Here is a 23,819-nt window from a genome sequence, read left to right on the forward strand (position 1 = left end):
AGATAGATTTAGAAAAGGTGTTTTCTCTTCCCAGTGTTTAGAAACAAGAGTCATATGTCCATTTTTTCTTTTATGAAGGCAAAAAGGTGCCTGTAAGCATATAATAGTTCACGTGACACTATTAGCTGCTGTACATCAAACTAACTTTCCATATGTTAGAGGTGTCGATACGATATAGCGGCATGTACAGTCACAAAAAAACATTGTATTCGTCTCAAACTAAGGGGTCAACCATTTGCAACAGAGAAGAAATGTGTTCATTCAATGGAGTAGTGAATCATTGGAAGTCTCTGCTGACAAGGGCTTTGGAGGTTTATTTCTAGAGTCTATTCAAGACAGATCAAAGGATTTTTTGATATTAATGGAATCAAAGGATGTGGAGTTATTTTGGGGAAAGTTTTTCTGTGTTTTATTAGGGATCAAAAGGCCCAATCCTGCTTTATATATTTCTTATTTTTTTCATGCAACTTTTAAATTCTGTCTCTACCTATGGAAGTATTGAGTTGCCACCACAGTAACTTTATAGTGTTTGTATAGATGGTCAACAAATATTAATTTCCTCCTGAGAAGACCCAAATTTCCTTTACAAAAGTTGTGCATACTAGTTTTATTTTGGCATCACAATCCTCTCTTATTGCTTTAAGAATTAGCTAAGACTGTATGACATAGAATGTGCATATAAAACTGTAGTTTATAGTGCCAAGTTTGAACCATTATTGCTGTTTTCATTAGCTGTGCATATCTCAGCATTGATGCATGAGAACTTTACAGGATTTTTCAAATTAGTAACAGGAATATCGTAAATAAATTAATGGATTGAGAAGAAAGTAATGCAATGTTCACTAATCTATAAATGCTTAATTTTAAAACATAGTCATACAGTTGAAAAGGAGCCTTAGTGGTAGTAATTTTATAATGCACACCATACAGCGTGTGGCATGCTGCAGAACTGTGAATTCTAGGCCTTCTATGCAGTTGCATGATAAAACAAAACATTTGCTGTAAAACACTAGAGAGAATTACATTCCTCTTTGATGGGACCTTAGTACACAATGTGGCTACTTGAAGGCAAATTCACACTTAAGTCAGAGGAGGAGGATGGGACCAGGCCCCATCTGTTTCTGGGACTTTATGCTTCTGCAGGTGGTCATCTTAATCAGAGTTCATGGTCATTGGATCGCCACTATCAACCTCCAACCTCACAACCACCAAAATTGAAGAAGAACATAAGTTGAAGGTAGATGACATGCTGACCAAGCTTGAGGATTCACGGTTTCCCTACCAGTTTCCCAACCGAGCTTTAATTACAAACCAGCTTAAAACAATGGTGACACTTCCCTGCATTTGAGGCTCATTCCATTTATGAAGCATGTAAAAATGTTTTAGTATTGCAGTGGTGACATTACTTGTGTTTTGCATGCTGATTGATATCTCTGCTGCATGCCCAGAGATCTTTTACTGTATATATAAGTGAGTCCACCATATGATAGAAATACCAATTCCTGTTACGATGAAAAATATTAACCTAAAACGTCACTTCTGTTTATAGATGCTTCTCTCTTTATAGATGCTACCTGACCTGCTAAATATGTCCAGTTTTTTTAAATTCCATTGATTTATCCCTTATTTGTGAATTTATTGAGTCTGGAATTAATGTCTCGTTTCCTTGTGGTGATGGGCAGCGTTGGACGTACTAATCTACTTGTTTGACATCAGGTTATAAACCAAATTTAGCAAGATCATAGTTGCACTACACCCTGATCATACTAATTCCTTGTATCTCACAGTACTGCAACAAAGAGCTTATGCATGTACTTCTGCTGAAATAGATTTTGTTTCCCTTTGACTGTTTTTACATGTTGGTGGCCAATGATGTCCAACCAGTAGCACAAACCACACCAGTTCCACCTGCCTGTGCTTGGTCCTATCCATGTACCTGACTAACTGTTTCTTAAATGATGGGATAGTCCCAGTTTCAACTACCTCCTCTGGCAGCTTGTTCCATACACTCACCACCCTTTGTGTGAAAAAGTTATCTCTCAGATTCCTATTAAATCTTTTCCCCTTCACCTTGAACCTATGTTCTCTGGTGCTCAATTCCACTACACAGGGCAAGAGACTCTGTGCATCTACTCGATCTATTCCTCTCATGATTTTGTACACCTCTATAAGATCACCCCTCATCCTCCTGCACTCCAAGGAATAGAGACCCAGTCTACTCAACCTCTCCCTATAGCTCACACCCCCACGTCCTGGCAACATTCTCGCAAATCTTCTCTGAACCCTTTCAAGCTTGACAATATATTTCCTATAACATGGTGCCCAGAACTGAACACAATATTCTAAATGCGGTCTCACCAATGTCTTATACTACTGCAACATGACCTCCCAACTTCTATACTCAATTTTCTGACTGATGAAGGCCAATGTGCCAAAAGCCTTTTTGACCACCTTGTCTACCTGCGATTCGACCTTCAAGGACTGTAGGGATTACAGTTAAGAATGGTAAATTACCATAAAACAAGCATTGTAAAATTGGGACATTTTAATATATTTACAGAGAAATATATTTTTGTCATTGTGCTTTGGAGATGGATATTAGCCTCTTGTTGACGCTTTCCAACTAAAATGAAGTTCTTAATCCATTGAGAAAACAAAGTAATTAGTTTAGGAACATCACATGCTAAAGTGCTCTAGAATTGCATCTTTTTTTCACTTTAGTCATCTGGTATCCACATCAAAGCAAGTTCGACAAGCAGACATTTCTGTTTTGTGCCAGTCTCAAAATCAAACTAAACTGCAGCGGAGTTAATTTTACGATCTACCTCTTTTGTCTTTGAAGTAAGATTGCATCTTGTAGTGAGATTTGTTCTGCAAATCATTCAAATTAGAAATTGTACAAGATTTTTAATAAACAAGAGGGTTAACTTTTATCTGCATTGCTACATCTACTTTAATATTAATTTATGCTTTCAAATCATTTGAATGGCATTTTACGCTGTTAGATTACTATCCCTGCTGTCAGAGATGCTATTTTAAATTCTGAAATACCTTACTTTTCTGATAATATAAATACATTTTTCATTATAACTAGACTGAGAAATACTATTCAAAACCAAACTCCTCGAGTAACGCGGTGTTTCAAGCATCATCTGTGGAGGTAAAAGGCTATTTGATGTTTAGGATGGAACACTGCACCAGGACTGAGAATATTGGTATTAATATTGAATTATTATTGTCATATGTACCGGGATACAATGGAAAAAAATATGTTTGTGTACTATCCAGATAAATCATTCACACCTGGTTTTAATCAAGTCATACACAAGGACAAGATGTTGTGCAAAAAACGAAAGGAAACAGAGTACAGAACATAGTGTTACAGCTACAGAGAAAGTGCAGATAAAAATAGCACAAGGGCCGCAACAATGTACACAAATTCTTCCTTAGTTAATGAGAGGCCATTCAAGAAGTCCTTAACAACAGGGAAGAAGCTGTTCTTGAATCTGCTCAGATGTGCTTTCAAGGTTTGTATCTGCATGAGGGGAGAAGAGGTAATGACTAGGGTGTGATTGGTCCTTGATTATGTTGGCTGCTTTCTCAAGGCAGTGTAAGATATAGATTTAATGGGGGTGGCTGGATCTTTCTTCAGACTTCAGAGATGCTGCCTGACTCGTTGAGTTATTCCAGCACTTTGTGTCTTAAATTGCACTAATTTGAAAAAATGAGGCAAAATTGAAAACAATGATTGAAAGCTTAATTATCCTCATATTTCAGTACGTTCTCCTGCAACAATAATATTTTGCCTTGATGTTTCTGCTGGTTATCCAACGTTTAATATGGATAAATTAAATGTGTATTTATATGTGCACCTACTCATTCTAGTTACAGGTGCACAACCTTTTATCCGAAGATCCAAATAACGAAAACCTCCGAATAGCGGACATTTTTTCGGTCCTTGAAGAAAGGTCCTTGAAAACGTTCACCGAGGGCGGCCCGCAGAGGTGACAGCGGAACCTCCGGTCGGTCCTCGAAGAAAGGGGAACTAAATCCCCATTCATAAAAGAGAAGGTGAGGGCATATTGCGCGGGAGGGTTAATAATTGACAATCTGCTGCTGCCTGCCCGCTGAGTTAAAAAGTTCCCACGGTAGACTCACGATACACAGTGTATCGTGAGTCTTGCGTGGGAACTTTTTAACTCAGCGGGCAGGCAGCAGCAGATTGTCGCTCCCTTCAATTTCACCCCACCTACATCCCTCTGCTTCCCGGCCATGTGTGTGACCCCTTCCCTCCCCTCTCCAGCTCCCCGCCCATTGCACCGGCGCGGGGGCTTTGCACTGTCTTCACGTCGGCGATGGCAGCAGGTCAGTGCCAGTCACCGGAGACGTCAGGACCAACGGGACACCGACCCCCAGGCCCACTGCAAGCACGGAGATCCCAGAGACCCACAGCCAGCAGCAACTCCAGCCCAGCCCCGCTCCAACTCCAGAGGAACACGTAGGGGCAGAAGCTGATGGTGTGCAAGGTACGTCTTGTTCTTGGGGTGGCGGATGAGGGGGCGCAGCTCGGGTTGTGGGCAAACTGCCACTTGTCGCCGTAGCGGCCCATTGAGGAGCGGATTCCTCTGGGGTTGGAGGGGGTATTGTGCTGTTTGATCGCCCCCTGCTATCCCAGAGACAGGGAGACACAGCGGCTTTTTAGACTGGTGGGCAATCACTTCCAAAGTTCTGCCCACACAGTCAGTACACCTCTCCTACACTGCATTTCATACAGACATTTATTCTGCAAGAATAAACGACATTGAAGACTCAAACTCGCGACCGAGTAACTGCCGGGATCAAGGCGCAAACTCGCGACCTTGCGGATATGAGCCGAGCACTCTACCACTGAGCCAGCCATTAAAATCTACGCTAAAAAAATTTCATTCCGAAGGCCGACAAATTCTGAATTACGAAAAGTGTCTGGTCCCAAGGCTTTCGGATAAAAGGTTGTGCACCTGTACTTCCATATCTGCTCTATTATTTTCTTCCTTGTGTTTGCATCTAATCTTTATTAATTTATGATTCAGTGGAATATTGTAGAACAGTCGCAGATGGTCCGTACAAGATGATCATCAATAACTCAAATAAAGAATTTAACGGAATTGGCAAAAGTGGTGGAAATCAGTGCCTTGCAGAACATTTGACAAACATTCTCCACATTCAAAGCCTTAACAATTTTAAAGACCTACATGAGATCTTTTTTCCAGAGAAAAGACCCCCAGTTTTCTCTCTGGTAATCAAATCGCCATTTGTTTTTCACTCTTTTTTTTTCTGACAGACACCAATAATCTGCAAATCTTGTAGGAACTCTTGTAAACTTTACTTTTCAAGAAACTGCCGGACCTCAAAAGATTGTCAACTGGTGCTTTAAGTAGATATATACTTTTTAAAAAGTTTTCATGGTTGTGTTTGTGCTATGCTAGACGTTTGTCAGAAGCATTCTCTATTTTATCATAGCAATTGACTATTGGATTTGGTTGTTAGTGTTATTTGCATATTTCCTTTGCAATTTGCATTTAAGTGTTCAAATTTCCTGTCAGTTCCTTGAATGATAAGCATTTAATCCAGATGTAACTTGCAATGAAGTGACTATTTTCTTAATTCTGGAAAGAAAGAGCAGCAAATATTTCCCACCTTTATTGTATTGGAGAAATGAAATGAGCAAATGGAGTACTGAATTGGGCATTTGGCATGTTTCCATTCAATGCCAACACAGATGGCTCTGTTGTTGCAGCAGAAGCAGAAATACTACATTAATGTTTAAAGGGATTAAAAATCCTCTTGGCAGTAGTGGCATATGTTACCACTTAATTGTTGCATTGGATGCTTCCCCTGCTGTTACAAAACCTTCAGTCATTTTGTCTGCTTATAAACTATTGAGACTTTAAGATTTAATTCATGCTTTTGACAATCCTTGTGCTTTGCTAGTGTATTTGTACATCGTATAAGATGTCAATAACTTGCAGCAGAGCCACTTAACATGAGTGCATTACTTAAAACATGCACAGGAAACTTACTCACATTTAAAGTGTGCAGAATTTTGAAAGTATCATCCTAATGTGACCCCCAACATCTTGTCAGCAGTGGATCAAATCAAATAGTGAAAGTTAAACTAAAATGCAATTTCATTCGTCCAAACGATGGATTAGAAAAAGTAAATGTTCCTTTTTAAATTTAATTTGTATAATATTCAGGTGGAGAAAACAGATTACTGTTGCATTTGGTTCATTTTTTGTATTAATTTGTATTGGACCATGCTATATTTTTCTAGCAATATTGACATGATGTAAATGGTCAGCATTCATATTTGTGCCAGAATATAGATTGTGAACAGATTTATTGACATGTAAGAATGCAGAGGTAATTTCCACGTGCATTAAGATCAGATCTTTCAAAATATGTGTGAAATAGTTAAGAGTTAAGACCACAGCATTCTGTTAGTGCCATTTGTTATTTTTCAAGGATTATAGTGTGATTCATTTAAAGACAGAATGTTAAGCAGTTTTCCACTGTAAAGTTTTAATACTTCCATCTTACTCTTTCCTGTTAAGTTCAGGGTAAGGTATTTTAAGATTAACTTGGCCAGTATGACATATACGTGTGAGGACAAAATAGAATGTCTCACATCCGAGGCACAAAAATGTTATGGAGTTCTCGAAGACAACAACTCTGTTTCTATTTCCTTTTAATCTGTAAACCTATTGTTCTGGATGTTTGATGCCACTTTTTTGGATGCTAAATGACCATCTCATTCTGTAGTGTGATGGCCAAGAATTTGGCTTTCATTGCCAATTGGGCATAATTATTTTACTTATTCTTTTGACAATATAGGAATTGTGTGGGCAAAAGTTTAGGCACTGGGCTCATGCATGTGCAGATAAGGAGATTAAGCCCATTTGAAACATCGAATGCAGATACTAGATTGTAGCTGTTGCGCTCAGTTCAACTTGTGGTCCCTAAAGGGAACCTACATAAAAAGGTAATTTTGTCAAAGTAACAGCGTGGATCCCAGGGAAGCAAAAATCTACTAAAACCTCTAGTTGATCTTCCCTCCATTCCTCCTTGTTCTTGATTGATTTCCCCCACACCCCAAAATTGTGTTTTTTTTCTTTTCCTCAAAATACCCTATCTATGGCTAATGCACTTTCTCTGGGAATGCACAGCTCATTGGTCTCAGATAAATGGTGCCCAAAATCCTTGCTGTTCAATCCTGCCAATGGACTTGTGTTTAAAAATGTTTCACCTCATTGTACTGTTCATTTTTATATCTATTCCCAACCCTCCATAAATTGTAATTGTTTTTGATTACCTCAGCACACTGGGTAGACGAGCGTGCTATGTCCACCTCACCCAATAAATCAATGATGGCTTAAGCAACGATGAAAGTGAATAAGTGAGAAACAGCAGGTTGCACAATTGTTAATTCCTTTGCAAAATGTCCCAATATATATTTAAGTATTGCTACAGTTAATAAATGTATTTAAGATATTTAATGATTTCATCAGAAATGAAATACGTCAGAATGTAATCTATCTATAATTTCTACTTTTAACTTGGTGGACTTGCAGAGTGAGGTATCAGTTCATGAAATTAGTGAATGTAATTAAGATGTTAACTGAGTATGAAGTCAATTACAAAGTAGAGTAAACGTAGGCTTAAATCACTAGGTCATATTAAATAATGCAGGGTAAATGTGCATCAGGAAAATGTACTAGTAAAACATGTTGACCATCGTTGCACTCTGTTTTTGTCTGAATTTGTCTGGCATTTAATATGGCAGATTACCTCATCTGTAGCACCAGAATGTTGGACTGGAACATCAAAGAATAAGACATAATCACTTTGGCTTTCAAATTCCGAACCTTGATGAAGTGAAAAATTTATCCTTTGGTCCAAGCACAGACCGTTTCATCCAATACGGAGCCTATCTCTGAATGATAGAACCTTAGAAGGAAAGTGCTCATGTGCTTAAAAAGAAGCTGCAATGGCTGGAAATTTGGTTGCCATGATAACATTAGGAATGAGTGAAGTGAAAGGTGTAAACAAAGTCAAGAGATTATAAGTTTTTACGTTTGTTTTAATGAATGGAATTGACACTTTAAATGAAAACCTTTTGATGTTTAGATAATTGTACAGGACCAGGAACTGTTTTAATATGCGAGTTGAGAACTGACCAGTGACAGAAATTTAAAATATCCTTGCCAAGTATGGCAAAGAGTTGTAATTGATAACAAAAAAATGTTTCCTTAAATTTATAGCACAGATTGTACATACCTTCGTTTTCAGATACCAATAAAAGTTATTTGCCACAATTGGAAATGCAAGTGCCAAAAGCTGTTTCTTGTTCCCCAGTCTGGAATTGATCAAAAATCATTTAAAATCAGAGTGGTTTAATTGATTATGTTTTAAGGACCACCAAAAGCATTGTAGTATTATAATGTTATTGCCATTTTATTATTGAAGCAATCTTGCAGGCAAAGAAAATAATGCAACATATGCTATTAATTAAAATTTGTATTTATCAGTCTTAAATGTATGAATTATTTTTTTAACCTAAGTCTTAACTCCATCTTGCCAAGACTGGTAAGCTAAAGATTCCCTTCACTCCGCTGGCTGTAATGATCCATCTGGAAATAAATGTTGACATGTTTAATATAGCACAAGTGCTAATTATTAATCTCATGCAGAAAAGCTTACAGAGCTGCTGATGTGGGAAGTATTGCATGAGAATGCTATTGATTGTTACTCTGAGCATAAGTTTTGGGCATGAGGCTGTGACAGAATAGAGGAAACATCAGTTCTCCACTGGCTGGGAGAGCTTGATGTCAGCATTGAATGGCAGAAGTGAAAAGAATTCCTCCCTCCAGAACTATCAGCGTGATGTGCATGAACATTTCTAAGAAATAACATGGAAATTATGTCAACTGCCTATATGAACTAATGAATTTATTTGTCTATTGGAATTGTATCATTGATTTGAAAGCATTTTGCTTGGTAAAAATACTTTGTCAAAATAACTTGAATCTATATATTTTCAGATGCAAAAAATAAGATAGTAAATCTAATTTCACATTTGTTAAAGCAGCATGAAGAACATGCTTTCCAGTTAAAGATTATATGTCGTATTACAATTTTTGCACAGAAATTAATTGGAAACAATGATGGGTGTATTTTACAGAAAAATAATATGGCATATGACAGTCAATTCTCAGTTTATTGCCTGCACCTAAGTTCAAAATTGCTTCCGGTATTTCTAGTGGACTGGAGAATCCCTCTGTGGAAATTAATTTAATAGAGATTCTCATTGTAGTATTCTTTATGGTTTATTATTGTAATGTTTATGGGCACAAAAATTGTTCCTTATTATGTGTATCTAAATCGGGAAACATTGGTAGTTGGTTCTCATCTTGTTCGTTTTCACAGAAACGCCTACATTTAATGAAAACCTACGTTTAATGCAATTTCTTTTTTTTTTGTAGAATGACAAGATGTTGATCTTTAAATTTTAGAATTAATATTAAATAAGTATATTAAATGTAGGATGTTCCAGATATATTCTCCTCAGTTGGCGTCACTGTGGCTGGCCAGCAAATTTTAAATTTGATATACTAACCACAAGCTGTTTTCATCAGGTACCCAACAATAATTTGTTACCCTGTCTGGGTAATTGAAAAACACCTTCTTCACACCCATTGTGTTGAGAAACTCTTTTATCTTGCTGTTGGTCTGTGAAAAGGGTAATAAAATATAAAGAGATATTATATGCCAGAAGATAGACTTTTGGAATCCGGGCAACTGAAAGGACATTTGGATTTAGTAACCGGAATGTCATGAAGGCTGTCTCTGGAAGAGAGGTAGAAATGATGAAATCTATTCTTTAACTACCTTATACAGTGCCCTCCATAATGTTTGGGACAAAGACCCATCATATATTTATTTGCCTCTGTACTCCACAATTAGAGATTTGTAATAGAAAAAAATCACCTGTGGTTAAAGTGCACATTGTCAGATTTTAATAAAGGTCAATTTTATAAATGCTGGTTTCACCATGTAGAAATTACAGTAGTGTTTATACATAGTCCCCATTTCAGGGCACCATAATGTTTGGGCACAGCAATGTCATGTAAATGAAAGTAGTCATGTTTAGTATTTTGTTGCATATCCTTTGAAGTCTGCGATTCATGGACATCACCAGTTGCTGGGTGTCTTCTCTGGTGATGCTCTGCCAGGCCTGTATTACAGCCATTTTTAGTTTATGCTTGTTTTGGCGGCTAGTACCCTTCAGTTTTCTCTTCAGCATTGTAAAGACGAGTCAAAGCGCACTATGTCTTCACTACTGTTTTATTACTAATCACAATACTCATACACATTACTGCCCTAGCTGTCCGTGGTCTGTCACCGGAGCTAGAGAGCGATCTAGAGGTGGGGAGGTTACAATTATACTGGTGATATGGGGAGTGGTTAGTAGTGTTGAGGTCACTATGTTAAAGGAACATGCACTAGTCTACATCCTTCCCCTTGGAAACAAAGCAGTGCAGCAGTGACAGGGCGGCCACGACTCATACGCTACAAGCAGTTAAACACACACACAGCCAGGCAACAGTTAAACAAATTCCCCGTAACGTACAGGCGGCTTGACCAACCGCCCGGAGCGGGTACGCAACTCGCCCTCCCCCTCCTCCGCAGGAACAACAGGAACAGGAGCAGGAGCGGGAGCGGGCGAACGAGCCGGGGATCGGGCAGGAGAGGGATGGAGCGGAGACTGGGGAGGGGAAACCGGCACAAAGGCGGGCAAACGAACAGGCAAGGGCGGACTGGCAGCAGGGGAGCGGGGCAGAAAGAGCTGAGAGGGCAGAGTTCTGGGCATGCGAGGAGCGGTAGGCAGAGAGGAAGAAATCGGGGGGGCAAAAGGGGCAACAGGAGGCGGAGCGGGCTCATTGACCAGCCGCAAATGCTGGCGGGATCGGCGGTAGATGGTACCCTCGTGGTCGACGAGGTAAGAGCGCGGCGAGCCGGCAGAGCTGACGACAACCGCCAGTCGGTAGTGTCCGGAGGGGGACTGCATCCGGACGACCTGACCAGGGAACAGACGCGGAAGGGGACGGCAGGACTTGGCGTGGGAGCGTTTTTGTATTTCTTGCTTTTGGGCAATGCGCTCCTGGACGGCAGCAGGGCGGAGAACAGAAGGCACCAGGGACCGCTGGGACACAGGGATCGGAGGGCGCGTGGTGCGGGACATGAGCCGCTGAGCAGGCGAGCCCAGGGCAGGGTCTCGGGAAATGTTGCGGAGGTTGAGGAGGGCCAGGTAAAAGTCCGACCGGGAAAGTCTGCAGTGCTCCAGCAGCTCCTTGGCACTGCGGACGGCGCGCTCAGCAAGGCCGTTGCTCTGCGGGTACTCGGGGCTGCTGGTGAAGTGACGAAAGTTCCAGGTGGCAGCGAAATCGCGGAACTCCGCACTTGAAAACTGGCTACCGTTGTCCGACTGCAAACTCGCAGGGGAGCCAAAGGTTGCGAAGTGGCGGCGCAGCTTCCTAATGACAGCAGCAGATGTGAGGGAGGTCAGCTGGTCCACCTCGAACCAGCTGGAGTAGGAATCCACAAGGACCAGGAAGTGCTTGCCACGCCACTCGAAGATGTCAGTGGCGACTGCCATCCATGGCAGATCGGGGGCAGGCTGTTGCAGAAGCAGCTGCCGTTGCTGATGGGGAGAGAGGCTATTGCAGGTGGAGCAGGCGGAGACCCTCTCCCGGATGTCCGGGGCCATGCCGGGCCAATAGAACTGGCTCTGGGCCTGGGACAGAGTGGCCTCGGCCCCGGGATGGCCACTGTGGGTGGTTTGAAAGTAGTGGTCCCGCAGCGCAGCAGGCACCACAACCTTGTGGCCCTTCACCACCACTCCGTCGTGCAGCACAAGCTCATCCCGGACCAGGAAGTAGGGCACGGCACCGGCCGGCAAGGATGAGCGACGGTCAGGCCAACCACGCCGGATGACGTCGGCAAGCTGTTGCAGGGCAGGATCTTTGGTAGTGTGCTGGACCAGGGACTGCATCTGCTGTGAAGGCACAATATTAACGTTTAACACCATCAGGTCAGACGATTCGTACGGGTGTCGGGTTGTGGACGTCAGCGGTGCGCGGGACAGCGTGTCGGCCACGAACATGTCCTTGCCCTTGCGGTACACGACCCGAAACGTGAAGCGCTGGAGCTGCAGCATCATTCGCTGCAAGCGGGATGAGGCGACGTGGATCGGTTTATTCAGGATCGTGACCAGCGGCTGGTGATCGGTTTCAATAGTGAAGGTGTTGCCCAGGATGTAATCCTTAAACTTCGAGCAGGCAAACACCACGGCGAGGAGCTCTTTCTCTATCTGAGCATAACGCTGCTCAGCGGGGGTCATGGTGCGAGAAGCGTAGGAGACAGGCAGCTGCAGGCCATCGTAGAGCTGCAGGCAGGCGGCACCAAGACCGAACTTTGAGGCGTCGCAGGTGAGGACAATTGGTCGCTGCAAGTCGAATAACTTGAGAGTGGAGGTACTAACCAGCCTGGACTTCAGGATGTCAAACGCCTTCTGGTGCTTCGGGAACCAAGCCCAGGCAGCGTCCTTTTTGATCAGCTCCCTCAGGGGCGCACTCAGCTCGCTGAGGTCGGGAATGAACTTCCCCAGGTAGTTCACCATGCCCAGAAAGCGCTGCAGGCTGGGCACGTCGGCGGGTGCAGACATCCCAGAGACCGCAGCCGTCTTCTGCGGGTCAGGCTTCAGCCCCTCAGCTGTGAAGACGTGGCCCACGTACGTGACCTCTGGGACGCGGAAACGGCACTTCTTAGGGTTAAGCTTAAAGTTGATCTCACGAGCCCTGTCCAGGACTTGGCGGAGGTGGAGGTCGTGCTCCGCGACGTCCTTCCCGTATACCAGGATGTCGTCGACTATGATAGCACACGGCAGACCGGCAAACAGCTGCTCCATGGTGCGCTGGAAGACCTCGCTGGCAGAATTGATCCCGAATGGCATGCGAAGGAAACGGAACCTGCCGAAGGGTGTGCAAAAGGTGGTCAGGTATGAGGAACGTTCATCCAGCGGTATCTGCCAGAAAGAGCTCTTGGCATCGAGGACTGAGAAGACAGTGGCCGGGCCAACCTGTGCAGCGACGTCCTCCACCGTCCGCATGGGGTAGTGCGGGCGCTTGATGGCAAGGTTCAGGTCCTTGGGGTTTATACAAATGCGAAGCTCACTCTTATCCTTCTTTACAGCAACAACCATGGTGGAGACCCACCGGGTGGGATCACTCACCTCCTTGAGGATGCCCACGGTCACCATGTGGCGCAGAGTCGACTCTACCTTGTCCTTCATAGCAAAGGAGATGCCGTGTGGCGGGCGGATCACAGGCTCGACACCTGGGTCGACAACGATCTTGTAATTGCAGGGTAGCTTGCCCAGCTCGTCGTCGAAACGATCAGGGTACTCACACAGGGGGTCCAGGTGGGTCCGCACCTGGTGGATATCGCGGTGAAAGGAGACCAAACCGAGGTCCTGGCACGCACGGGCGCCCAACAGCTTGACGTTTTCAGTGTCTAGCAGATAAAAAGTGAGGGGCTGAGAGGCCTTCAAAACCTTGCAGATAAGAGTTGCCTTCCTGACTGGTACGAGCACGCTTCCCCCATAGGCATGTAGATGGGAGTTGTCGGGAGTGACCTTCTCACCAGACCTTATCTTTTTAAAGAGGCTCACTGACATAACATTGGCCACCGCCCCCGTGTCGATTTTCGCTGGGAAGATCGACCCATTCACAGTAACACGCACCGAGGGATCCGTTATCAGCGCAGGTGCACCCAACAGTGAAAAAATGCTTGATTCATCATGGGAGGAACTGGTATCAGAATCAGGGAGTTCGTCCGACTGGTACTGTGAACCGAGCGCGCTATCAGCCTCCGCAAGGTTGTTTAGCATTCTCCTGGGAGCAGGAACAGGCTTCCCTCGGGAGCGACATGCGGCAGAAAAATGATTTAACTTTTTGCAGAAATTACAAGTCTTCCCCAGCGCGGGGCAAACATTAAACTGATGGGATGCAAAGTTGCAGTTGGGGCAACGACGCGGGCTGCCCCTCGAGGGGGCAGGGGAACCACGCTGGCGCGGCGGGCCATCGATCCGCCGGCGGCCAGCAACAATGGCAACGTTAATGTCCTGAGCTGCAGGCGATACCACGGAGGCGACAGCCGCCGCCATGCGAGAGGCGTGCAGAGCCTCGGTCAAAGTCAGATCGGGCTTCCTTAGAAGTTCAGCCCGCAGTTTCTCGTCCTGGAGACCGAACACCAGGACATCCCGGGTCATTTGATCGGGGGTCAGCGCGTCCAGGCGGCAACGCCGTGCCAGATGCCGTAGCGCGGCAATGCAGGTGTCAATGTGCTCACCGGGGCTCTGGCGCCTAGTGAAATAAGGTTCGGATCCCACTTCTGACACCATGTAAAGACTTGTCAAAGCGCACTATGTCTTCACTACTGTTTTATTACTAATCACACTACTCATACACATTACTGCCCTAGCTGTCCATGGTCTGTCACCGGAGCTAGAGAGCGATCTAGAGGTGGGGAGGTTACAATTATACTGGTGATATGGGGAGTGGTTAGTAGTGGTGAGGTCACTATGTTAAAGGGACATGCACTAGTCTACAAGCATATAAAAGGCAAGCTCAATTGGGATCAGATCGGGTGATTGACTTGGCCACTCTCGAATGGACCATTTTTTAGCTTTGAAAAACTCCTTTGTTGCTTTAGCAGTATGTTTGGGATCATTGTCTTGCTGTAGAATGAACCTCGGGCCAATGAGTTTTGAGGCATTTGTTTGAACTTGAGCAGATAGGATGTGTCTATGCACTTCAGAATTCATTATGCTACTACCATCAGCAGTTGTATCATCAATGAAGATAAGTGAGCCAGTATCTTCAGCAGCCATTAATGGCCAGGCCATAACACCCCCACCACAGTGTTTCACAGATGACGTGGTATACTTTGGATCTTGGGCAGTTCCTTCTTTCCTCTGTAATTTGCTCTTGCCATCACTCTGATATAAGTTAATCTTCGTCTCATCTGTCCACAAGACCTTTTTCCAGAACTGTGGTTTCTCTTTTAAGTACTTCTTGGCAAACTATAACCTGGTCATCCTAATTTTGCGGCTAACCAGTGGTTTGCATCTTGTAGTGTAGCCTCTATTTCTGTTCATGAAGTCTTCTGCGGACAGTGGTCATTGACAAATCCACTCCTGATGAGTGTTTCTGATCTGTCTGACAGATATTTGGGATTTTTTCTTTATTATAGAGAGAATTCTTCTGTCATCAGCTGTGGAGGTCTTCCTTGGCCTGCCAGTCCCTTTGCAATTAGTAAGCTCACCAGTGCTCCCTTTCCTCTTAATGATGTTCCAAACAGTTGATTTTGGTAAGCCTAAGGCTTGGCTGATGTTTCCAACAGTTTTATTCTTGTTTATCAGTCTCACAATGGCTTCTTTGACTTTCATTGGCACAACTTTGGTCGTCATGTTGATAAACAGCAATAAAAGTTTCCAAAGGTGATGGAAAGACTGGGGGAAATACTAGGTGCTGAGAGCTCTCTTATACCTGCATTAAGGAGGCAATTAAACACACCTGAGCAATTACAAACACCTGTGAAGTCATGTGTCCCAAACATTGTGATGCCCTGAAATGGGGGGACTATGTATAAACACAGCTGTAATTTCTACATGGTGAAACCAAAATGTATAAAAAATTAATAAAATCTGACAATGTGCACTTTAACCACATGTGATTTTTTTCTATTGCAAATCTCAAATTGTGGAGTACAGAGGCAAATAAATAAATGATGGGTCTTTGTCCCAAACATTATGGAGGGCACTGTATACAATGTGCGTCCACTCATTTACTGTGAAGGTGTGGCATGTTCGTCCTTTATTACATAATGATAAGCTGTATTAATTCACACGTGATTAATTATACTTGTTGCTTTGAGATTTGATATGAAATAAAGCAGCCTGAGGATTAATTTTTAGCCTCCCCTCATGGTGTGTGCTGAGATAAAATGAAGGTGTTCAAAAGGCATAGATATCCAGAATTTATCCTAAGAGAATGCAATTGTTACCCGCTATCATACAAATTAATATACAGCAATATGAGTCAATTCCCAGACCACTTGCATTCAGCAAAAAATTGTAACACCAAGGAAAGACATTGGTAGCTATAGTTTCTGCTGGGTCACCTTGATAAGATCTGATTCACACTGTCGTTGATAGTTCAGATATGGTGGTTCATTTTCCTATATTTTAAGAATATTATTTAATATGTAAAAAAAAATAGAACCAAATAAATCTTGTTAATGTATATTTGTTGATTTTAATCTTCACATTAATACTTAGTTTAAGATATTAATGAAAGGTGAATAGTGCTGATGTATCAATTTTATCTTAATTTGTATGCTCAATATTGAAAAATTGTCAACCAGATGTATGTGTTTGTTTCACAGAGGCCGGGCTCATTTATTCCTCCCCTTTTTCTATTATCGTTTCATGACCTTAAGGTATGCATCTCGGAGAAATCCTTACTGCAGGTAAGTGACATTTTTTTTCATCCAACTCTGCTATTATGTTTGAATGGGGTGATCATTGTTACAAAGTACATGAAGAAATTCCAAGGTGGATATACTGTTCAGAAATGCTATATTAACCCCTAAACACTATGCAAGATTAGCTGAACTATTCTTTATATTCTTGTAGATTAGGGATGCTGGACATAAATTAACACAATTTAACATTTTGCATGAGCCCAAAATAGAGCATTTTATATTTTAGTATATGGTTTCAAAAATCTTTGAAATTACATGAACATTTTTCACTTTCCTGTCAATATTCAAACATTTTTTAACCATTTGGTTATTTAAATTATATTTATTTTTTTCATATTTCAATTATATATCAAAATGACCTATTTTAAATAATTTCTAGATCATATTTTGAGAGGAAGGTGAACAAAACTACTTTACATGCCAACTATAGATCAAGTATTTTAGGTCAAAATTCTGATCCCATGTTGCAGACGTTGAGCATTGTAGGTCACCAAAAAATAATATTATTTCACTTGGTGATGGCATCTTTTCAAATATAATTTTTTTAAGATCAGGGATGTTGTTAAGCTTGAGCTTAGACTTTACCATTTTTGAATCTTTGTATTCATCATAAATAGCAAAATTTAAAATGTGAATACTTTTCTTCAAAAAATGCCAATAGAATTTTATTTCAAACATAATAGAATATGGCAATAAAATGCCTCTGGAGCCACTATCTCTTCTTGTGGGAGAGTCTATAGCTAAAGATCACCTCTTTAAGATAGATGGACTGATTTTTGTTCTCTGAGGTTCTTTGAAATTATCTTCCTCCAAAGACATTGAAAGCACAATGGGTGAGTGAAAAGGTAGTAGGAGTAAAGAGAATGTGCAGTTGAGTAGCTTGAGAGGCAGAGTGACCTCCTATTTCATTTGTCTATATGACTGTAAATTTAGTTCCAGCAGTAAGACTGTAGTAGTGTTGAAGGAAAGTGCTGGTAATACTCAACTCCTTCGGCTGCATCTGTGGAGAGATGAGACATTTGATGACATGTCATCAGAACTGGTAAAAGTTGGAAGTTAAATTAATTTAAAGTTATATGGAAAAGGGGAGGGGCAGCTAGAACAAAAGGGATGTTTTGAGGGGATGAAGCAAAGTGAATTCTGGTTGTGCTCACTTTGAGAGTGGTCGAAGAATGTCTACTAGAAATCAAACGGCAGTTGAAAAGCTCAATTTCTTTTCCATGTGGTCATGAAAAAAATAATGGAATTAAGATATTAACATTTTCTTTCCACAGATGCTACCAGACCTCCTAAATATGTTCAGTTTTAACTTCAAGTTTCTAGCATCTACAGTGTTTTGCTATTAAAAATATTAGCTACATCTAGTCATTTATCATTATCTAGACAGCACACGTTTGGCTTGATGGCATTGACACAGAGCTGAGTCTCACTGTGCCCCTGTACTTTCTCGATAGAAAAATGTGGCAATATGTCCAGCTGGTAGGATGATGGATTATGTTAGCACAACAGCTGCTATCATAATTTGACTCCATCTCAAAGTAAAACTTGTATTTATGTACTATTGGGTTATGTTTATTTGAATCTTAGGAATATTGTATCTTACTGCTGAAATGCAAGATGCTCTTCTAGGTTATTTAAAGCATGATGCAACACAAAAGAATTATAGAAGAGTGCAGTAAATCTTCTACAAAAGTATGATACGTTATGAAGGAGAAATGCAATTTGATAACCAATCAGGTGACAACTGCAATTTGTTAACCAAAGAGAGGGGGGGTGGAGAAGCAATAAGAAAAAGCAGACCTGGAGATGACTAAATGATGGAGTTTTAAAGGGACTCCTAGTTGACTCCTTTAGAAATAGATTGTGGTACATACAGTGCCCTCCATAATGTTTTGGACAAAGACCCATCATTTATTTATTTGCCTCGGTCCTCCACAATTTGAGATTTGTAATAGGAAAAAAAACACATGTGGTTAAAGTACACATTGTCAGATCTTAATAAAGGCCATTTTTATACATTTTGGTTTCACCATGTAGAAATTACAGCAGTGTTTATACATAGTTCCCCCATTTCAGGGCACCATAATGTTTGGGATGCAGCAATGTAATGTAAATTGAAGTAGTCATGTTCAGTATCTTGTTGCATATCCTTTGCATGCAATGACTGCTTGAAGTCTGTGATTCATGGACACCACCTGTTGATGGGTGTCTTCTCTGGTGATGCTCTGACAGGCATGTATTGCAGCCATCTTTAGCTTATGCTTGTTTTGGGGGCTAGTTCCCTTCAGTTTTCTCTTCAACATATAAAAGGCACGCTCAGATCAGGTGATTGACTTGGCCACTCGAGAATTTACCGTTTTTTAGCTTTGATAAAACTCCTTTGTTGCTTTAGCAGTATGTTTGGGATCATTGTCTTGCTGTAGAAGGAACTGCCGGCCAATGAGTTTTGAGGCATTTGTTTGAACTTGAGCAGATAGGATGTGACTATACACTTCAGAATTCATTATGCTAATACCATCAGCAGTTGTACAATCAATGAAGATAAGTGAGCCAGTACCTTCAGCAGCCATTCATGACCAGGCCATAACAACCCCACCACCATGTTTCACAGATGAGGTGGTATGTTTTGGATCTTGGGCAGTTCCTTCTCTCCTTCATACTTTGCTCTTGCCATCACTCTGATATAAGTTGAACTTCGTCGCATATAGTCCACAAGACCTTTTTCCAGAACTGTGATTGCTCTTCTAAGTACTTCTTGGCAAACTGTAACCCGGCCATCCTATTTTTGCGGCTAAGCAGTGGTTTGCATCTTGCAGTGTAGCCTCTGTATTTCTGTTCTTGAAGACTTCTATGGATAGTGATCATTGACAAATCCACACCTGACTCCGGAAGAGTGTTTCTGATCTGTGGGACAAGTGTTTCGTGGGTTTTCTTTATTATAGAATTCTTCTGTCATCAGCTGTGGAGGTCTTCCTTGACCTTCCAGTCCCTTTGCCATTAGTAAGCTCACCAGTTCTCTCTTTCTTCTCTAATGATGTTCCAACAGTTGATTTTGGTATGCCTAAGGATTGGCTGATGTCTCTAACAGTTTTATTCTTGTTTCTCAGTCTCATAATGGCTTATTTGACTTTTATTGTTCACAACTTTGGTCCTCATGTTGATAAACAGCAATAAAAGTTTCCAAAGGCGATGGAAAGACTGGAGGAAAGACTAGGTGCTGAGAGCTCTCTTATACCTGCATTAAGTAGGTATGTTGCAAAGCCTACCTGAAGCGTCTTTGAAAATCTGCCGCTGCGTGTGTGCGCGATTTTGGCGCCGTTTAGAGGGGGCGGGTTTAAAACGCGATTTTCTCTAGGCTGTTCAAATCGAAGATGTTCAGCCTAGTTAATTATTAACGAAAAATCGCTGGAAGACCCCGTCGCAAAAGCTATTATTAGTTTTAAAGGCCTCGTATAATAGTTATAGTAGTTTAAAAATCAATCTCTAAACCCGCGACCGCCAGCAACCGCAGGGTCTCATAAAGCAGACAGCTGAAGTTAGGTTGTATATTTTTACATTAAAAAGGGCTTCTAAAGATCCCTTTATACAAAGTTTAATATTGCGAGTAGCTCATTTTGGCCCCATTATATCGCGCAGTATTTTTCTGGGCATTTGGGGCACAAATCTACCGCAATGTGAACGTTCTAAACCAGCGCGTTCCACAGGGACCCACTGGAAAGCTGATTTAAATGGGCATTTATTTACAGCAATTGAACACTAAATTCCTTCCATTTGGCCTATAAATTAATGTAAATGAGATTTAAAAATCATGTTTTATTGTGAATTATTTGTGAATATTATTTGGACATTTAGGCTATTTAAAAATGTTAATCATTTATTAAGAAATGGATAGATGTTTAGATCTAGTAATTGAAGTCTGAAATTAGCTACAATTAGGTAACTAACTAATTATATGCTTTAATTTCAGGTCATCCAAGTAAGATTATTTTATATTTGTTTCAGAATGCTTCAATCTATGATAACTGAAAATTTCATTCAGTTCTCTTAATTTTTAAGAAAGTTATGGGCTTTTGACTGTTCACGATCACAACTTTTTTGTTATGTCCATAGAAAATCAATAGGGAACAAGATGCTCATTTCCGAGTATGAAAATGGCCATAACTTTTTAAATACTTGAGATATGAAAGTGAATTAGGTGTCAAATTAAACTTATTTTTATGCTTTATCTGATGGGATAAATTACAGACTTGATTTTTAAAATCTCAAAATTTTGTAACATTGCTACATTAAGGATGCAACGTGTCCCAAACGTTATGGTGCCCTGAAATTGGGGGGCCTATGTATAAACATAGCTGTAATTTCTACATGGGGAAAGCAAAATGTATAAAAATACCCTTTAATAAAATCTGTCAATGTGCACTTTAACCACATGTGATTTTTTTTCTATTACAAATCTCAAACTGTGGAGTACAGAGGCAAATAAATAAATGATGGGTCTTTGTCCCAAACATTATGGAGGGCACTGTACTTTGTTGGACTGCAGAGATCAAGCACCATGAGAGCACTTGCACCTTTATCGATATTCATCAATATCTGATGTGGTAATAGACAGTACTGCATTGCATGGTGATAAAGAATTACCATAATTATTTCACTGAATTGTTTGGGGCAATTTGGGCAGAGACTGTGGGAACAGATTGAACTGCAACTTTTAAATCCGAGCTTAACGTGAACCCCATCCATTCATAGGAGCAAACCAAGGGCGCCATCTGTAAATTCCTTACAGACACAGTGTGTAGTCAAGTTACATATGCAGTCTGAATTCTTGAACTACCCACAGCATCATTAAAAAAAAAACAATTGGCACTGAGGAACAATTAGTAAGTAGTGAATCATTGAATTTCTAAAGGCAGCAGATGGATTATAGGCATGACAGTGAAAAGGGGATGTATATTTGAGATATATGCCATCCATGCCTATTACAGGAGCAAATGGATAGCAGAAACTGTATGAATCCATTGTACACACCATGCAGGAGTAGAGTGGAATGGTTAAACCTGGGTTATTGCAATGCAAAACATGATTTTAAATCAATGATGAAAAATGAATAGCAAATGTCAAGCAAAGAAAGTCTGTGACAAAGGGTAAAAGAAAGACACATTACATGTATGTCCAATTTATTATCAATAATGACAAATGTTGTCCAATAAATAAAGCTAGTTCCAAGAAACTGTATGCAGTATTTATTGTTGATAAAATTAGTCACTTTGGAATAACCACAAATTATGATGATGTGAATTCTCAATCTGAGAATAGTTTAAATTACAAATTTTTCAAAACGCTACAGAATACTGAATAGCCAATTAAATGATAGATGATTCTGTCAAAAGATTGCAGTGAAGATGATTTAATATTGATTGCATCATACAGCTGTGTTCAAGATTTAGCTGTCCAAATTGTGGTTTTACGGGTGCAAGAATAAACTCAGTGTCTGTAACAACCAACCAATATATAAAGTGGTTGAAACTAATTAATCACCTGAAGGAATTATTATTTTCAATAATAATCCCAAATGAAGAATTATTTGATGTTGTGACAGAAAAAAAAAGCAACATACTGCAATCGCAGAATACAATCTATCGATAGAAATGTTCCTTATTCCCAATGCTAAATTTTGCAGTTATCATAATTTGTAGATTGATAATTAGGAAAAGAGCAGTTTTTCCTCACTGAAATGGGCCCCGATGTTTATGATACAGTAAACAATTTGTTAGCTCCAGCCAAACCAAAGGACACACGCTTGAAGGATATGCTTAAAAAGTTAACAGAGCATTATGGCCCGAAGCCCTTAGAAATAGCTGAAAGTTATCGATTTGGAACGAGATGCCAACTTCCAGAGAAGGAAATTAGTAATTTTATTGTGGCACTCAAAAGGTTATCAATTCATTGTAATTTTGGAAATTTCCAAGAACGGGCATTAAGAGACCGTTTTGTGTGTGGACTGAGATGTGAGCGGATCCGAAGTAAGCTGATGACGGTGTATGATTTGACCTTTGAAACAACTTGTAAAACTCCTTTGTCAATGGATATGGCAGAGAGGTCAGGACAACTTCTAGACAACCAGCGGAAGGAAGATTTGAACAAGCTGCTGTCCAGCAAACCAAAGACGGATAAGTCGACAAAGACATCAGAGAATCGTTATCCATGGAAGGGTAGCAAGACTATTGCAAAGTCATGCTATCGTTGTTTTGGCTCACATCTAGCACAGTCTTGTCCATTCTTCAAGGCAGAGTGTTACTCGTGTCACAAGATGGGACATCTAGCGAAGGCTTGTCGCAAGGCTAAGCAGAAAAGAGGTTCAACATCAAGTAAGCTGCATTCTGTGGATCAACTGCAGGCAGAGGAAGAGCTTCTCGACATGTACACCATCTGCAGCAATGAGCTAGTGAACCGGAAGACAAAGAATGTGTCCATGCAAGTCAAGTTGAATGGAGCTCATGTTAGCATGGAAGTCGACACAGGAACATCTGTGAGCGTGATTCCAGAATCTGTGTATCGGGTGAAGCTACGTCAAATTCCTTTGGAAGCGAAGCAAATCGAGCTACGTGGTTACTCTGGGGAGAAGATTCCAGTGTTGGGATGCATACATGTACCAGTTAGGTATAAGGAGCAACAGGCGGAGTTGCCTCTCGTAGTTGTAAAGGGAGATAAGCCTGCGTTGCTAGGTCGGAATTGGTTGCAGATCTTGAAGCTAAACTGGGATGAGATATTCCTCGTTCGCGAAGAATTCAAGTGTCCAGAGGTCGTAATCAAGCAACATCCGAAGGTGTTCAGCGACCAAGGAGAGCCAATCAAGGGGTACAAGGAGAAAGTGCGTGTGAAGCAGGATGCGACACCAGTGCATTGCAAACCACGGGCTGTGCCGTATGCACTTAAGGACAAGGTTGAGAAAGAACTGAAAAAACTTGAAACTGAGAACATTATCCGTAAGGTAGAAAGTAGTGAATGGGCAACACCCATTGAGAAATTATGCGCAAATAGAGCAAGAGGCTCTTGCATTGATTTTTGGTGGTAGGTGGTTTCACAAATACATATATGGTAGAAGGTTTGTAATCGAGACAGATCAATGCCGTTGACAGTGATCCTAAACCCAAAAGCACACATACCAACTCTGG

At 41.2% G+C, this 23,819-nt stretch overlaps 1 protein-coding gene across 2 annotated transcripts in view; it reads left to right on the forward strand.

Moving 5' to 3' along the window:
• The window catches only part of LOC116979017 (transmembrane protein 33-like), a 137,424-nt gene that overhangs the window by 99,559 nt on the left and 14,046 nt on the right, over positions 1 to 23,819 (forward strand). The window contains exon 7 of one of the 2 annotated variants that reach the window (XM_033030396.1): positions 16,546 to 16,629. In XM_033030396.1, coding sequence (XP_032886287.1) covers positions 16,546 to 16,629 — 84 coding nt within the window. The remainder of the gene's footprint in view (positions 1 to 16,545; positions 16,630 to 23,819) is intronic. The other variant, XM_033030397.1, reaches the window with a different exon arrangement.

The sequence above is a fragment of the Amblyraja radiata genome, chromosome 12 (assembly GCF_010909765.2).
Source record: "Amblyraja radiata isolate CabotCenter1 chromosome 12, sAmbRad1.1.pri, whole genome shotgun sequence".
NCBI classification, from domain to species: domain Eukaryota; kingdom Metazoa; phylum Chordata; class Chondrichthyes; order Rajiformes; family Rajidae; genus Amblyraja; species Amblyraja radiata.